Below are 18,647 nucleotides of genomic sequence, written 5' to 3' on the forward strand. Positions count from 1 at the left end.
GGTCGTCACCCCTGGGTCCGCGCGAGTGCCTCCCCTCGGGTGCGTGCGGGGGGCGCGGGAGAGGGGCGGAGCCGGCAGGGAGCTGGACTCTGCCGGCAGTGGGGGCCAAGACCCTGCCCGGCCACGGCGGTACTACCGGGCCTGCTCCTTTAAGAGGGGGCTGGGCTCCCGGTGACCCCGCGTGATGTCCGCCTCTTCCTGGTTGCCATAGACACCGCCTTCCAGCGTCCCAAAATGGCGTCGCTGCTGCAGGAGGTGCTGTTCGAGACGCGCGGGCAGGCCCCGGCCCCCAGCAAGGACTTCTGCCAGCTGCTCGTCACCCGGCGCCAGGTGGGTGCTGGGCCGCCCGCGGGCGGGGAGCGGCGTCTGCCCCGCTGTTCCCTTCCCTTCACCTCACGATTGCCGTTTGGGCCTCCGCCCGGGAAGAAAGGCAGCTAGGCCTGCCCGCCCCCGGCTCCTGAGGCAGCCGGCGGCTTTGTGAGGGCCCGTCCTTGGGGACAGGTTGGTGAGGGACGGAGGGCTGGCGGGGAAGGGCGGGGGTAGCCTGTTAACGCTACCAGGTTGTGATGCGGGAGGTCCTGCCAGTAGGCGCTGCTGGGTTGGCCTTCTGAGGGCTGGGAGCGCCTTACTGCAGCCTCGGGATGGCTGTCGGTAAGTAGCGGGGGAGCAGGCAAGGGTTTACCACCAAAAAGGGGTTTTTTCCTAGTGCAGGTAAAAGTGTGTTTGGATGAGGAGCCGCGGTATGTGGGAGATTCCTTCTGCCTAGAGCATCCCCAGCCTGTGTGGGAAGGGGCTGTGGGTGAGGGCCGGAGGAAGGGAGGGGGAAAAAAGATCCTTCACAACAGTGAGCCAGTAGCCTTGGGAAATAAAAGTAAATACACATCTGTGATTTTTGTAACCTTAAATCTACTTTACTCTCAGAACTGCCTTACAAATAAATGCAAAGCTAACGTTTAAAGTAAATAAATAAATCCTTAAATAACATCACAGTGCTTCTAAGGAAAATCAAATTTAGCTGCATCCTCAAATTAACTAGGCTTAAGGGAGGGGGAGCAATAGTTTAAAACCTCGTTCCAGGAAAATAAAATTAAACTGCCCATCTGGGAATGGGAAGGCTGTGTATGTTTTCCATATGGTACCTGAAGATGTTTAGGTGTCCTGCCTTATGGCTGCATACATAACTGGTTTTTCAGTCAGGGAAATAAGCGATGCTAAAAATCATGGAAGATTTAACTTTTTTTGAAAAATTCTGCAAAATGTGCTGAAGTAACATTTTTTAGAATAATCCAATAGTAATCATTGATGAAGAATATTTGACAGTAAATGAATGAGATTTAACAAATCTGATCATGAGTTTGTATGGTTATGAAATAAAAATTTAAATCTTCTATAATTTTTGTTTCAGTTTGGCCTGTCTTTGACTGGGTTGACTGTGTATGTATAAGAGGTGAACATAGATGCTTGTCTCAGGCTGGATGTACAGATTTAGAAGTTGTGAAGTTTCAAAAATTTTCCTGAGAAAGTTTTCAAAATATCTCACTGGAACAAAAACCAATGTATTTGAAAACTAGGAGGAAGTTTTTGGTTTGTTTTCCCAAAGTAAACCACAATAGTGATCATATTTTATTTCAGAGATGAGGGAATTATCAGGTATGCAACTGAGAAATTAGGGAGACAGGGAGGTGACAAACTGAGGTTCAGGTACGATTCCAAATGATCTGTGTTCTGTATTTTATATGCTCCTTCTTTTGGTCTCTCTGATGCCAAGATTTTCCTTTTAAATCACTAGCGTCTTTAGCAGTTTCAGAAGGCCTTAGAGAGCTTTGAGTTCCACCAAAACTGAGAGCAATTATGGTGCAGCACGATAGCTGGGAAATACTTGCATTCCTGTAGCTGAAGTCTTGTGATGGGCCTGTCCCATTGATCTCATGGGAATCATATCAGTGTTGTGCTTGTTCATGGAATATGTAATTGAGTGTTACAGGGTTTTTACCATTCATTTTTGCACTCAGATAATAAAAATAAGATGATCCGTATTATTATATTCATTTTTTTGTTTCTCATATCAGTTTCCTGTCAAACACTACAGATACATATTTTTGGTTTTGTTTTCAGCTGCCCAAATATATTCTTAAAATAAACTAAAGTCAGTGAACATAAACTGTGCAAAAAGCTTTGTAACTGTCAGTGGAAGCAAGTTATAAATTATGTAAATGTTTATTGTGCAGAAGTGTTACCAGGAAGTTAGTGTCATTGAAAAAGAACCAGTTTGTTTTATTTGAAGAACTTTGTTCTGATTTTATGCCAGTAAGATAATTTGAGTATGATGCAGTGAGCATATGTATTTGAATATACCACTATATTCTCTGAAGCTGATGTATCTGATTCCAGCAAAACTTCCCACTTCAGTCACTTGCTAAAAACAGCTAACTTCACACAAGTAATCTCTGCAGTTTTATCTGCTGTACATGTAAAGCTTCTAGATGCTAGCTGGCCTTTCTGCAGGCTATGGAGTCTCCTGAGAAGAGATCTGTGTCAAAAATAGTAATTGAAGGTATAGGCATCTGTGATGTGCCAGGTTATGCATAATATCATGTAAAACATATTCAGCCATACTGTGTTAGCATCCAGGAGGCCTTGTTGTTGGTTCATGTTGCCAGTATGCTATTTTGTAGTCTCCTAGTAAATTTTAGTCATTTCCTGAAAGACCTTACAGTATAAGCCTCCAACCTTGCACAGTTACATGAATGCTGAAATTTGCTACTCTGAATAGTCCCATTCTTCAAAGTCAGTGGTTTCAAATCAGTCCATTGTTTTTCTTTAAAAACAAAAAGGGAATCAGTGGCTGCATGGTGGATTTGTATGAAGGCTCCCATATTTCTGTGTTGTCCTATTTTGACTGGTTTACTTGGGCTTTGCATGCGCAGTAAATGCAATTCCTTCAGGATTATGTTATTAATTTGCCCAGCATGTCTTGTACAGCTCCAGAGTACGTGTACCTGTGGTCATGGCCAGAGTTTTCAGGTATCAGCTGACTATCAAGTCAAGCTGCCACAGAACCGGAAGTCCTGTACAAGTTCAGATACTCTTAGGAATGTGTTAGGGCAAAAAGATTTAGCTGGACAAGGAGGCCATATCTGGGGGGAAAAGCAAGCCCATGGCAGCAGGCTTTGTGTTCAAACAAGTAATGTGAAATGCCTGTGGCTTTTGTTTAGCTTTTTCCCCTCATTCTAGGGAACTGACATCTTTCTTCGATCATACAACCTGATATGTCAAAGATGTTCTCCAGAAGGCATTTTTGAAGTCTGCTACTGCCTCAAGATCAAGACAGTAGGCCCAAACTATTGTGCACTGTAGAACTAAAGCTAAATGAACTGTAATTGCTGTAAATTAAAAGGACATCTCTGAGAGCAAAGTTAATAGTCATTAAAAATAATAAGACTGACAAAAAGAGTACTTAGGGTGTCATAGCGCAAGAGCACACATCCTCAGCTGTAAGCATGTGAATTATTTTATTACTGCAAAAATAAATCAGAAAGCATTTATTTATTACTTTCAATATTGTCAATTCTAATAACAGCAAGGTGTACTTCAGTATGCATGTTTGTGTTTAACTTGAATCCAGAGAAACTAGGACACCTGGAAAAATGAAAGCAAGGCCTACTACAGAAAAACGTGGAGACTACTTTGAACTCTTCTAACCAATAATGCAACCATAGTTGAAAAAAAAAAAAAGGGAAAAAGAAAAAAAGGCTAGAAATGCATCCACTTCTCTGTGTGGGTGTATTTGTGTCTGAAATGTGATGAGGAGACCCTGATGGTAACTTTTCATTTTGCAGCAGAAGACAGCTTCCATCCCAGATACAAATTCAATTACAATTACATTTCAAAATCAGAGCCATTAATCAGGACTTTATAAACAAAGGTATTGACTCCTGGGCAGAAAGTATACATTTGCATTGCAAAGTTAGGAAGGGAAGATTCCCAACTAGTTTCTGCATAAGCTACTTCAAGGAGGAACCATAAGGAGAAAGGGAGAGCCTTGTAACACATCACAAGTAACTCTTCTAAAGGTAGACTCTATAGAAGTACAGATGCATAAGTGAGTACTCATGGAATACGGTTCAACCAGTTGGATTGTGTAGAAAGAGAGATCTTTTTAACCACTGGTGAAAAGATTTCTTTTTTCAAGTATCTGTTTTAAGGCTGCAATCGTAAATTTACAAATGTAAATGCCCCTGTGTGGGCATCTGCCAGTCCCACTGCAGAAATACGACTGAAAGAGACAACTTCGGGTCAAGTCCCAGTCCCTGCTGTTTCCTCCAGCCACATAATGGATCCTCAGAGCATAAATGGGACTTGATGTGTTTCAAATGTAGTGAGGCTTTTTTTGCCTTGCTACTTCACACAGAACTGCTCCATATCATCACTTTTCTGATGGTTAGAAATGCGGTTATACAGAATAACTTACAGCTTATTTTGCATGTAGGTATCTTTTAGCTTGAATACTGCTCTTCGGTGTAGGTAACAGTGTTACATACGTGTGCATATACGTATGTATATATACATATAAAATATCATATATATTACACTGTCTTGATGGGTTTGTTTTTTCAGTCTCTATTTGTGAAACAAACTGTCTACTTCCTGGTCACTTTAGTATTTTTTTGCTGCATTTCTCCCCATTAGAACTTTTGTTCTTAAGTCTTACAAGTACCATGTGCAAAGGCATTGTTACTTCCCTGTGTCTTCTGGAAAATTCTGTGTGATTTAAATTTTAGTATTGTATTTAACTCTACCAAAATCACATTAGTGACTCTTGTCCTTTCATCAGTTATTATTCCAATGTCTTTCTCCTTTGTCAACTTTCAATTTATAACTTTCTGGTTTATGGCAGAAATTATTTCTAAATGAATGACCTTGCCATTTGTACTTTTGTTTGTTTGTTTGTTTTTTTCCCCCTCCAGGAGTGCTTTGAGTTGTTATGAGGGAAAAGCTGATATAGATTTCAGGATAAACATGCTAAATAGAAAAACATGCTTGGCTGTCAAACGTGTGCTAGGAATCCTGCTAGAAATCATGGGAACAGTGCATAGTTGTGGTTTTTTGTGAGTGCATGTATATTACATCAAATGGGAATATTTTTTGTCTCAAGACTGACATCAAGAATGCCACCTGGTTTAACATATGCCTTTTCACATCCACCTTTCACTGTACATGTTTTTCAGTCACTCTTGAAATGCCAAATTAATAATGCCAGTTATAATTTGGCAAGGTTTGTCACAAACAAGAGTAGACATGATCTGTTTGTACAAAGCAAACAATAGATCATATGGCTTCCAACATTAAGCATCAGATGACTTGAGATAGCCACGCAAATAACCTTTCAAAATAAAATTTCTTATAAGCTCTCTAACAGATGAAAAGTATAGGTTTCGAAAAGTGCAAGAGAGGAACCCAGGTGGTGGAGTAGTGTGGAAAAGGTCCATCACTCATTTTGGTCAAACAAGGAATACAGACACATGCCCTCCCCCCAACAAAAAAAAAAAAAAAAAAGTCTGGTGATTAATCTGCTTATAGGACTGGCTGATAACCAGAAAGATGAGGCTGGTAACAAAAGAAACATAATGGGGAATGATCCACTCAATGTGTAATTAATACTAGCATCTGTCACTATTTAATGAATGCTGCACTAATCAGAGGATTTTGTCATATTAGCAAAATGTTTAGCTACTTACTCATAAAAGGCAAGGGTCATATGTACACAAAATTAACGTTGTTCTGTGCAATATTCCATTCTGTGCAATATTTTGCTCATATAACAGTCAGGATAACTGAATTTTAGCAAACATGTAACTGCAGAATTGTATGTTTGGTCAGAGATCAGCAACTAGGTTCTCTACTAAATATATACAGGACATCTAGGTAAGCAAATAGTATAAGTAACTAGGCAAACAGTTCTTGTTCTTTACCCATCATTGCTCCTATTGTTTAGTGTTCACTTCTATATCTTTCTGATTAAATCAGTATATTCTGAGCAGTGCTTATTGTTTTGGATACTGAAAACTATAATATTTTCTTTAAAGTTCCTGTGATTAATTGTTTTCATTTCAAAAATAGGTTGGTTTTTTTCCTGGCTTTTTTAGTTGTAAGCAAAAATTCAGAACCTACAGCACTTATATATTATTTTTTTAAAAATCCCTTTTCCGTAAACAACCCAATCACATGTCAGATCTCTATAAACCCTAAATTAAGAAAAATTTCTTAGAATTCTTTTTAATTAGTTTTAGGATACATTAATAAGTAATTGTTCAAGTGATTGTGGGCTGGTTGGTTTTCAGTCATGGGTACCTTCAGGCTCCATTGAAACCTGCAAAGATAGTTCCTCCATTTTGAAAAATAGTACTATGAAATTAACTAAGTGTTGCCTTTGTATCTTGGGCTTCTTTTTAAGTCCTAATGATGACATTTGATATTTAACCTATTTGATTGATGGAAGATGTCATTTGAAGTGCTTAAGCCAGATGGATTGGGGAAATAAACCTAACAGGTGTTATTATAGTAATTAAGCTGAAATGAATTTCATGTTACATGAAACACTTTTTTTGCAAGATAAGTCTGATTTTAAGTAAAGATCTGTGGGAGATTAATCTTTTTCAAAGTCATACTATTTTATTTACATTTGAGACCTGAAGGATGCCATACCAGTTATTGCCTAGCTGGACCAATTCTATTCAAGTCTTTTCTTTGACATTTCAAACAGAGAATTTGAGTTCTTAACAAGCAAAAAGAGCGCAGAAATGTAATTGCATAGAACTAGCAACTTGTTGTTGTTGTATTAAATTACGATCATTTCAAGCATAGTTTGATGACTTCAGGAGAAGGAAGCCATTTTGTTCCAGCTCAGGAAATGCTCTGTTATGCTGAAAAAGTGCATTTCCAAAATAATTGAACACTGTCATGGTAATGGTATCACACCATATTAAGCAGTTATTGTCAGGAAAATGTTTGTTAAGTCCAAAATATATGGACTTCACTGTCTCTAATTCAGATATCCAAGTAAACAGTAGAGCTGCTTGGAAAATGGAAACTGTTTCTCAGGGGAAATAATGCTGTATTGGAAAAACATGGATACTGCTTTCAGCTGTTCCTCTCCCAAGCTAAAATATGTTTGTTTAGCAATGTTGTGATATTGTGTTATAGGTTGGATGCCTGATAATATATCTCACTTCTTCCATAACTGCCACCACTGAATGTATGCAGTTGCTAGGTCTTATCCATAAAGTTTTGGAGAAGATTTGGGAATTCTTTGGTCATGCTGAAATATTGAAGATTTAATCCAGCACAAGAAACCAAGTGACACAGGAAAATTGGGACTGAAATGCAGTTTGTGATGTGCTGAAGTAGCAATGTTGGGATTTCAGGGCTTCTCCTCTTGGTAGATCAAGGTTTCTCTGCAGTTGGCATTATATACGAAAATATAAGTGGTGTTTTTTTACCTTTCCAAAAGACTCAATTCTCTCATTTTGGGTTGTTGTTTTGTTTTTGTTTGTTTTGCCCCACAAATATTATTAAACGCTTAACCCTGTGAAACATTAATTTATAGATTTGAAATTAGAGGTATAACTGATATTGAGTCCTTAAGTGGTTATTACTTGTGAAGTTTGGTTGTTTGTGAGCCTGCGATTATTCAGCACTGTCATCTGGGGTTATAAAATTCATTTTTCAATAGTGGTTGAGCTGTTATTTGAAGATGCATTGGGATATTCTCATATCAATTTCAATTAAGGTATTTTAAATATAATGAAGTAATTTTTGTTAACTCTGCGTTATTTCTTATTAATCTGTTTTTCTGTATCACTGGTAACCCAAAGATGATTTTTTTTTTTTTTTTTTTGATCTGGACTGGATTTGTCCACTTGTAACTAGTCTTTGGTATGCAGACAACAGTATCACACTGAATTGCAATGTTTAAGCTCCCATTTTATTGTAAGTTTTATGCATGGCTTTAATATTTGTGGCTTTCTTCAAAGGTATCATGCTCGATCTAGTTCTACCTGCCAAGACTGATTTTCAGGTCATGAAGCTGTAATAGTTTCTCAAGGTAAGCAATCACCACTATCTTCCACCTAATTAAGTGAATGTTTCAGACTGTACCTGAGTGTCTGTTGTTTATGTGTTCATTATTGTCAGAGCTTGTTCTTCCAGAAAAAGATTTAGTTACATTCTTCACTTTAGGTAGTACATCCCTTATCCCTTTTGCACTCTGTCTTGGGAAAACTCAGGAGTAATTCTACTTTTGTGTTACCAAGGGTAAGTTTGTGTTCCTCTCTGTTGTCTTATTTCCCATTTCCCTTCTTCAAGTTATGAAAATAATTATTTCTTCTTTTCTGTTGCCTTTATTAACCAAGAGCAATTTTCCTTATTTCATTTTCCACATACATAGCAGCATTCATCATGAAGAGCCATCAGATATGTTTACTTGACTAGCAGTACCATATATTTTTATTTTGTTCATTTATCAAAAAATTAATTGAATGTGCTCAGTAATGTGTTCAAGGGAAGGAAGATGGAAGGAAGAGGATCAGAATTTTTATCTCAAGGTGTGCTAGGCTACAAAAGGTCTTATTGAAAGATGCACCAGTGTAATTTAAAATTTGTGTTTAAACAAAAAGGCTGGTCTAAACTTCTCTGTGGGTGTCTGTTGTAAAGATTTACTTGATTTTGATTTGGTATAAACTAAATCAATTTGTGTTAAACTGAAATAAGCCTAAATTAAACCAAAGTAAAAGTGCCTGCAGCTTCTGGGTGGACTTCACTAAATTAGATTCACACTGTACACTGAGTGCAACCAGTGTCAATGTCATTTGTTGGATAAAGCCTGAATTAGACAAATTATATGTAGAAGGGCAGTAACTAGAAGAAAGAATGCTAGTGTACAACACAATCATCAAAGTCACTTGTCGAAAAGGCAAAATGACGTTGTACAAGCAGAAACCTAGGAGAGTGTATGAAGCGAGTCCTAAATAACTTAATAGGGTGATAGTGAACAACAGAATGAAAGGAATGACAACAGATGGGGATTGCAGGCAAGAGAGGTTGTGGAACTGGAAAGCATCAAAAGAGCAAACAGATACTTGTGAACAGAAAATGCAATGTATGTTTTTAATATACATGCACATAAATTATCATGACAATTGATAATGAAGGGGTAGGTTTCAGCATTTGCTAAGTTGGTGCTACAGCTGAATTGTGTGGTTGTTCCCTCCTATGCAGTTTACAATGAGACTGAAACCTACAGGTAGCAAGTGTTAAGTTTCATGTAAAATAAATAAATTTGGACTGGACAAATCTAGTGTTTGAAGACACAGAGAGAAAAACACACACACACAAGACAAAATAAACAAACAAAAAGCAGCACACCAACTTTTCAGAGAGCATGCTACCTGTTGTACTGAGTTGATAACGGGTAGATGACAAGGTCATACTTGTCACCACAGCTCTTTCTGAAAACTGAAGACATGGGTAGGAATCAACTATATCAGAATGCCTGCACAATGTGATGGATTCTTTAGTGTTCCTGTCATTTGAGTAAGGGATGTCAGTGCTAAAAGTGAGCTGACCACGTAAGAATATAGCAAAACACTTTTCAGCAGATATTAGATTAGCCGATGTGTACATTAGATTGCAGATGTGTACAAATCATGCTGATAAGACTTATGCAAGAAGGAAGCAGTGGGATGATTGCACTAAGACTTCATCTGTAATAAAAAGGATTGCATATACCCTGCTAAAGGAGATGCAGATTCCCTAGAAAAGGACTTCCCATTTGTCGAGGGTTAAGATTGCGGGGTGACAATCAAACCCTGGCAGATGTATTGTTAACCTCCTCTGCCCCCCACTTCCCTCTTTTGCCCCTCCCTCTCCCCCCTTCCCACTCAGGACAGGCGATCGGGAGGGAAAGAAGGACAGAGAGAAGAGAGTTGGAAAAGTTAAAGATGTTTTACTAATGCTACTAATAAGAATAGAGAAAATAATACAAAATATACAAAACCAGTCTTGAAAGTCTCAGCAACTGCAGAGCCAGCACCCAAAGTCCTGGATTAGACTCTGTAGCCAACCAGAGCTGGATTCAGTCTCTCACTAGGCCTCTGTTTGCAGGGCCAACCAGCAAAGTCCTCTCCTAATGTCAACCGTGAGGCAAAAAGGATGAGATCCTCATGATCTCCCACTTTTATATGAAGTATTCACGTGAATGGAATGTTATACATAGTTGATCAGTTTCTTGGTCACTGGTTTCTCGTCCCTCTTGCGAGATGTCCATCCGTGCTTATCAATAAGTTTGCATTCCTTTGCTAGGTTTACCAAAACATGTGTCTGGTTCTCCAGGAAAATGCAACTAATATGAAGGCTTTAGCTGGCAGGCAAATTCACTAAAAGAGAAACTTGTTTTTTAACAAAACCAGGACACCATTGTAATATTGCTGTACTTTAGGACTTTTTATACATGTAGCAGGGAGTCTGACTGTTCTATTGATTGGATTTTTTTACTCTAATGAAGAAAAAAAAAAAAAGAGAAATTTAAAGCATAGATGAGACCTGAAATTGCAACAAAGAAGACCTTGAAACTGAACTGAGGAGGATGAAACTTAAAATAAATGGTTTCAAATGAAACCTGTCAATGCCTTATCCATCTAGAAAGGAATGTTATGTCTTGCACTTAGCAATCTAGCATCCTTTGTTCTGTTAAACAGTTGAGTAATCTCATTGTGGCAGTTTTATCTAGGCCTGCCTGTTTAATCACGTTAATAATGGTAAGTATCATGCTCATAATTGAAGACTGTGATCCTCAAGAGTAATTTTTTATTCCCTCTGATAGTGTTTCTTTCCCCTCAGCACATACCCACCTCCCTTCTGCATTGTCTTTCACTCTTCTGCTGTTGTATTGTTTCCTCTGATCTGTGTACACTAGTCTGTATAAAGGTAGAAGTCAGCCTCCAAAGCACCTATCCTGTAAGCATCTGTGATAAAGATCTTTAGGAGGTTTTGTCTTCTTTTCTTTCTTCTTTTTTTTTTTTTTTTTCCTCCCCCTTTCCCCTTGAAAGCTCTGGGAAAACCAATAAGGAAAGATACTAATATAGGAGTAAACCAATTATGTAACTGAGAGGAATGGAAGAGACCATGATGAGGCAGCAGATTTCTTGCTCAAACGTAACTACTGCATTCCCCCAAAGGAAAAGACAATAACTTTATTCCATCTTCCTCCTGTATTTTACTAAAATGTTTTTTAGATACCTTAAGTTGGAAGCATTTGGTAGCTATGCACGCACCCACACGCAGACCTTAGCTGAAGTGGATTGATGTTTCCGAGTATGACTGAAGTGGGGGTAAAAGGAACAGCTTCGTAGTTGCTACATATGAAATTTTGGAATTGTGACTTCTTTTTTCTGTTCTTCTCAATGCACTTGAAATGTTTGTTAATAGCAGCTCATGAAACAGTTTGCATCGACACTAGGAAATTATCTTTCTTTCCACACGCCATTGTCTTTACAGTTGTATTCTACTGCAGTCATTGTTTTATTTTTGTTGCTAACTAAATTTTTTATTTTTTCTTTCTGTTAATAGTATTTTTTTTCCTCCAAAGCAGATGTAGGGGAAGGGAGTATGTAGGCTTGCATAATGACTATTGTGATCATGAGAAGAATCTGTAGAAACTTTCAAGTACACACTGTTGTCCAAAATTTCAACCTGATGAACCTGATGGTCTGAGATAACTTCTTATTTTCTTATAGAACAGTTTCTTTAGTATATTAGGTTTTGCACTTCAGACTCTTTGGTATATCTGAACTGGACATCCCATAGAAAGATTGAAAAATTGACTATGTCTTAGAAATGCCAGAGAGACTTTTTTTTTTTTTTCTCATGAGCCATGAGCACACATGAGAAGGAAACCACTGTACAGATGTGGTCCTATCAGTGGAGACAAAATAGTAATTTGTAGAACTTCCTCTATGATAGCAAATGCAAATACAGAATTTTGTAGCAATTGTCAAATGAAGCATGAGTGTTGTAAGCTGTACTTCAAATTTGAAAAAAAGAGTAATAATTTGCCAGAAGAAGAGCAAAAATCATCCAATTTCACAGACACAACAGGCAACAGCTAGTACCTGTTTCATTTCATGTTGCACATGCCTGGACTGTGGAATGGCATCAGTGCAGGGATTTGGTTTAATTTCAGTTTGGTGAACTCTTGCACTGTTTTGCACACAGATATAGTTCATTTTTTGTTTTTACTCCTAGAAAGTTATTCTTCAAAGACTTCTGGAAAACCTAAATAAATGAAGGCTTCATTAACTGCAACCTGTTGATAGTCCATTTTACCTTCTTATCCAATGGAGCACGTCAAAACCTGCCAGCAATTTTGAAGTACGCAAGTGTTCTTTCACCCACACACACACCCCGAAACCAGTGTAGTTCATTCTACCAGGCTGCATTTGCTAGTGAATGCTGTTCACATTCTTTCATGTTAACCAAATCAAGACTCTCAGCGTAATCTCCTTTGGTCAGTCATAGCAGTCAAAGTAAAAGCTTTAATTGCAAATGTTCAAAATCAAGCAGAAAAATAAAGTTTGTTTATTTAAAAAAAAAAAAAAAAAAACAAAGTCAAAGCAATCAGAAGTCAACTCTGGTTTCTTCTGTGCTTCCATCTCTCTCTATGATGGAAAACTTCAAATCACACAGCCCTTCCTGAATCTGTATTTCACCAGTACTGTAGGAAATGTACTAGATATTGTAGTAGTTACGAAATAATTTGTGGAGTATGTAACTAAGACCACAGGATGTTTGTTGAACAGTTGCAGTGGAAGCAGCACAGTTGGATTGTTATGTTCTGCAAGCTGTGAAGGCTAGAAAGGCATTATTACTTTCTAGATCTTTCCAAAGAAACATGCAAGTCTGCAGTTCATATGTGTTGTACCTTAACAGCATTGTATGACTATTCCTCACTGCCTTGAGATTGACTCTAAAAGTAATTTAAGTAGGTCTTAAGTTTTATGTGCATTATAAACATTGTAATTTTAACTCAAAACCAACCTTAACTGTTTCACAACATCTAATGAGATACCTATATGTTGCCTGTTACACTGTATGAAGGCACAGTGGGAATATTTCTTTAAACAAAGGTTCTATTTTCATTGCCAAGAATCTAGCTGGTTTTGGAGGCAGGAGGAAAAAAGGAGACTTAACAGATTCTTCAGTTCCACAAGATCTGCATTCTTGCTTTCAATTTAATCACAATATGCCATTGGTAGCCTTGCGTGAAACAATTGCCAATGTGTGTTCCTGTTCTTCAACAGCTTATCTCTCAGGGATCAAAACTGCATTTGCTTTAGTTGTGTCAGTGTCAATGCAGAAGGTTGGCCTTGCTATAGATCTTCATAAAGTTATTGAACATTTTGTTTTCGTTCTAAGTTACTGAACATTTTGGTTTAGTCCTTTTGGAAATAGCTGTGCATTGTTGCTGCTACTTGGTTGCATAGTTTAGATATAAAATGTTTACCCCTTCTTGGTGAAAAGTGAGTAAAATTTCAAGGTACCCATTTTGCTTTTTTTTTTTAAGTGACTTAGAAGCCTAACTTCATTCAGTTGCGAAACAAGCATAGCTCTGTCCACACATAAAGCTTTCTGTTGTCCCATTCAAATTTTCCTTTATTACTTATGCAAAGGTATAGTGTGGATGTAGCTGCAACCGTGTGAAAAACTTTATTTTAGATGCAGCTATTTTAGAATAAGAGTAGAAAAAACTATGACAGGAGTGCTTTTTCAAAAGTAAAATTGCATCTACACTAACAGGGACTGGAAAGATGAAGGAAGCAGGTAAGATGGTTGTTTTCACTGTGCTAATTAATTTCAAAGTTTAAAAAAGATTATATAATCTAGTGAAGGTGTCTGACTTCTTAATGGCTTATAATTCAGCTTGAGTTTATATAATTTTAGGTAATGGGTTAGCTGATACTAGCTTAAGCAATCAACTAACTGAAATGTATTTAGGTATACAGATCATAGATTTAGAAATGTCTATCTTATAGTTATCTCCTTGAAGATGATTCAGTAATGCCGATATTTACTCCACTTTTATTTTTTAAAGATTTTATGTGCGGGTGAAATGGGTGATTTCTATACTGAGGTGCATGAAAATTGAATACTTTAAAAATAATAGATTTATTTGAAAATGTAGCAAAACCACAACAATATTCTGCAAGAGAAAATGAGATAAAAGGAGGGCCAGAAGCATTTGAATACATATGAAATCAAAGAATAAGGCAATGTAATTTTTATGGTCTCCTCCAATCCATAAAACTCAGCCAAAAACAGAGTTGGTTTTTTTTTTAATCTATGGAAAAGTAATAGAATATGGGATAAAATAGCATGGGAGAAGGGATTTAGTAGAGGTAAAGTCTCTAAGACTGAGACTGTAACTGCTTTTTTTTGGTAGAAGACACAACGGCTCCTTGACTGCACAGCGGAATGAGAGCTTGGCCTGCAGTGGCTAATCCAAGGCCAAAAAGAAAGACTGGGGATTTAGGCCATTCACCTGGAACAGAGGAAAATATTAGAATCTGTTGTGCAACATAGTTGTGCTTTTCTTAATAATGAGACTTCTAAATTTGTATATAGTTAGATCTATAAGATTATACAGAAAATTAATCTGAAGAATGTTGTTAGGTATTAAAGTTCAGAAGTTGAAAGCAACAGTAATCGTTAATCATTTTTGGCAATTGTTTTTAGGGGCAAGTGGCTATTTTCTTTTTCAGTTACTCTTGCCATTTCCATACTGAGAAATATGGGTTTTGTTTTTTGTTTTAAGAAACATCACTTGCAACAATAACATGAAAGAAGAACTGGAAAAAGCATATTAAGATTTTTTTTTTCCCCCTACAGTATACTGTATTCTTGCATACCATTTTGAAGGGTATGCAAGCTGAGGAACATGTAGGAAGATGTCTCTGGTCTCTCCATTTGCATATCAGTTTGGTTCTGACCTTATTCCCACCTCATGTTTTCCACAAATGAGAATGGCAGGAGCCTTTTGCGCTGATTCTCCCTACACTGCTAGCGATAAAAAGAGCTTTTGGAAGTACAGTACGGCATTTGCTGTCCTGTTATCCTCGTGGTGGGCCGCAGACATAATAGTTCTAAAGCCTTCCCAGGTAGTAAGATCATGACTGGAACAGAATGACGAGTGGTTTATAGTCTCTTTTGCACTGAATCTTCATATTGCCACTAGTATATCAAGTGGTGTTATTGTAGCAACATGGTGTTTGTAGTATGCATGTACATTACAGAAATGTTAACTCTGCTGATAGAAAATGTTTCAGTAGTGTAATTGGTTTTTCAGAAATTAAATTCTAGAATACAGATTGGATGAACGCGATTTTTTTCCTTCAGAGAGGCAGCCATTTCACAGCAAAGGAATAAGGTTGTCTGTATTGAAAAATAGAATAAACCTATGCAACTGAGTAGGATGGTTTTTATTCACATAAGTATTCACAGAGTATTGCAGATATGTCTGAGTGTTAACTGAAGCTGCATTATATGTATGCTATTAGAATATGATTTAGTAATTCTGATTACTCCTATAATGATGTATTAGCCACAGTAAACATCAAAATAATACATTTTAGCTGGCTGTATTTGACATTCAAATGTAGATGTGAAGCCTTCATTAAAACTTATTTACTGTTACTGTATATGAGCTATCAACAGAATACAAGCAAGACTTGAAGAATACTGAAATGGTTGGTGTGGGCCTGCCTTACCAAATTGTCTGGAATCTGAGCTTTAATTTGAAAAATAATGATGAGAATGAATGCAACTCATTAGGAGTTACAGATACTTAATGCTTCTCAACTTTAAAATTTACATTTTGACACTGAAATACAAACAAGAGAGATCTAAAGTTAAATTTCATGTTGAGCGATGTAAACCAGTGTTGTCAGATCTAAGACTTGTAATAACTCTGTGTTCCTTGGTCAGTATATGTGAGTAGTCTTCGGGGCTTGCTTTTAATTTTCCTCTTCTACGTGCCAGTAGAAAAAAATAAGACTCTAAGGAGTATGGTTTTATATGCATGTGTGTGTTTAGAAATGTACACTTCGCTAATATTCTCAGTTGCAAGTTTTATCGCCCAGTGTGTCAGGAATCCACCTTTCCATAGAACAATGTAAAATCCTCACTTTTCTCAGTAAAATGGAAGGAAATAAAACATATTAATATTAGTAAGATTACTTTTTTTTAAACCTTGCCTACAGCAGCAACTGAATTCTATTTTTGCTTGGAACATAATTTTTGCTAACAACTTGTGTGAGGGAGGGACATGATTACACCTTTCTTGTGACAGCAGCAAAACAAAAGTCGATATTAAAAGCTGACATGCTGTTCAAGCAAATATGTAAAGTTTTAAGAGAACTCTGGGATAATTACTGATACTCAGGGCCACTTGTTCCCCATCATTTCACAGCTACGTAATTTACTATTCACATTAATCTTTTGTCTCAGTTGCATGCCCTGTAATGCAGGCTTTCTTCTATTTTTCTGACCCTGAAAATATGAGCTGATTGTGTACTTCTGGAGAGTTTTTTCTGGAGTTTTCAGACAATCTATGTGCTGAGCTTTGAACTGTCCTATTAGTTTTGATTCTAAGAAAATGTCTGAGTGACACTTTAACTTCTAATACTGCCACTTTTGAATGCCTGAGCAGTTGAATGGATATTTCTACTTAACCATATAATTTGATGCCTGATGAATTGTGTCTCTGCAACTAAATGAAAAACAAAAAGAGAATGTTTATAGGTTTGCAAGTTGAGATGTCATTAAATGTGTTTTAATTTCTGCAAACAATTTGCATGCAGGGGTTGGGAACATTTTATTTGGTATGTAAAAACATTTTGCACTTGTCTAGGGACATTTTGGGATGTTTACTGTCCTTCGAAGCATGTTCTAGGGCCACTGGTAATGTAACTGTGGTCTGATCTCTTATGATAACATTGTTTTGAGAATGCAGTAATATTTACACAACTGGAGTCCTGCATCTTAGCAATGTATTTATCCCATGGTACTTGATAATCATGTCTTCTTCCCTTTTTTTTTTCCCCTTTCTCTTCCCTCCCCTCTCCCCAATTCTAGGTAATTTTCAGGTGGTGGAAAATCTCACTTAGGAGTGAAAGTCGTGAATCAAGACCTGGAGCAACATACGCATCCCATGAGGATTTTTTGCAAAATTCATCTCTTCAGAGTAAGATGACAATAATAATTACAAACTTGCTGTGACATATAATGGAATAATCTAGCAATCGTTATCTATAGTAACTTTCATGAAAGATGTGATTACTTTGGCTAACAGGCTTTTTTTGCATAAATTTATTAATATAAATTAATGTATGAATACTGGAAAAACCAAAATACATGACAATAAGTGTAAATATAGGATTAATCCCAGCAATACTGGTAGTTTTATTATAAGACAATGAGAGATGTATTAGCCACAAAAACAGTCCAGAGAGCAATATTTTTATTGCTAATAACTCAGTCCTTATAATACTCTGTGCCAGCACATTTGTTTTTATGGCTATGTCATGAACCATCTGGATTCTTAATCTGATTTGACATGACTAACACCAAGTGCAACAGGTACTTAGGATTATACAAATTCAACATGACATTAGGAGCATACAGCCCAAAAACCAAAGTCAGTGGGAACACCACTAAATAAACCTCAAAATGCAGATTTATAGAGGTTTTTTTTCCAACCTAGTCCCAAAAGACTGGCCACTGAGAGCATCTGAAGTAAGTATGCTTTTCCCAGGCTTCTGTGGGACTATGTATCCCAAGTAGTGATTGCTCTGCATCTTTTTTTAATCTTCGTTCTCAGTAATGGATTAGTTTTAAGAAATGTCATGTCACAAGATACAGTTGGTCATGGCTCACAGAGGAAATGGTCTCCTAAAAATACGAAGCCAAAGACACATTAATTCAGCAACTGCAATGAATAGCTGAGGTCTGAGCTATGACCTAGTTTGAAAATGGGCCTGCAGGGACTGGATGGAGATCTGAGGCTTTGTAGCCCAAGAGACTAGGTAGCACTCAAACACCTTGCATTGGTGAGGGTTTGTGGTTTCTGTTTGTTTCGTTTTGTTTGTTTGTTGCTTTTAATAAGCTGCTCTTGTATTCTGATTATGTACAGACATACATTTAGTTAGAGATGTGACTTCATATGTATCCTGTTTTTATTATGAACTTGAAAGATGTCATTTCCAAATGAAGTACTGTTTTCCTTATCAACAGCTTTGGTAGACATCATCTTATTCACACGTAGGCAGAGGAGGTCTGCTTTCCTGAGAAGTATATGAATCTCAGGTGGTAGGGGAGAGGGTGAAACTTTCTGCAAGAGAATATACCTGTTTTCAAGAGTAAACTGGAGTGTATCTTCATTTAGGCTCTGAAATAAGACCAACACGTTTCCTATGCTTTGCTTATTAAAATCTTACACTCCCTACAGCACAATCAAGAGATTTTTAGCCCTGGTAAGTTAATGTGGTCTGCATTTCTATGTTTAGGTTTGTGTTTCTGATGTCCATTATAACTTCTGC

At 37.3% G+C, this 18,647-nt stretch overlaps 2 protein-coding genes across 3 annotated transcripts in view; both read left to right on the top strand.

Moving 5' to 3' along the window:
* The window catches only part of RASA2 (RAS p21 protein activator 2), a 423,219-nt gene that overhangs the window by 276,810 nt on the left and 127,762 nt on the right, over positions 1-18,647 (top strand). The window lies entirely within an intron of this gene.
* FBXO36 (F-box protein 36) overlaps positions 1-18,647 on the top strand; it is a 28,517-nt gene that overhangs the window by 161 nt on the left and 9,709 nt on the right. The window contains exons 2-3 of one of the 2 annotated variants that reach the window (XM_065844242.2): positions 212-330; positions 17,185-17,293. In XM_065844242.2, coding sequence (XP_065700314.1) covers positions 235-330; positions 17,185-17,293 — 205 coding nt within the window. In that variant the 5' untranslated portion in view covers positions 212-234. Of the gene's footprint in view, positions 1-18; positions 331-17,184; positions 17,294-18,647 lie in introns of those variants that run through there. The other variant, XM_071812512.1, reaches the window with a different exon arrangement.

This window comes from Patagioenas fasciata, chromosome 9, assembly GCF_037038585.1.
Source record: "Patagioenas fasciata isolate bPatFas1 chromosome 9, bPatFas1.hap1, whole genome shotgun sequence".
In the NCBI taxonomy this organism is placed as follows: Eukaryota; Metazoa; Chordata; class Aves; order Columbiformes; family Columbidae; genus Patagioenas; species Patagioenas fasciata.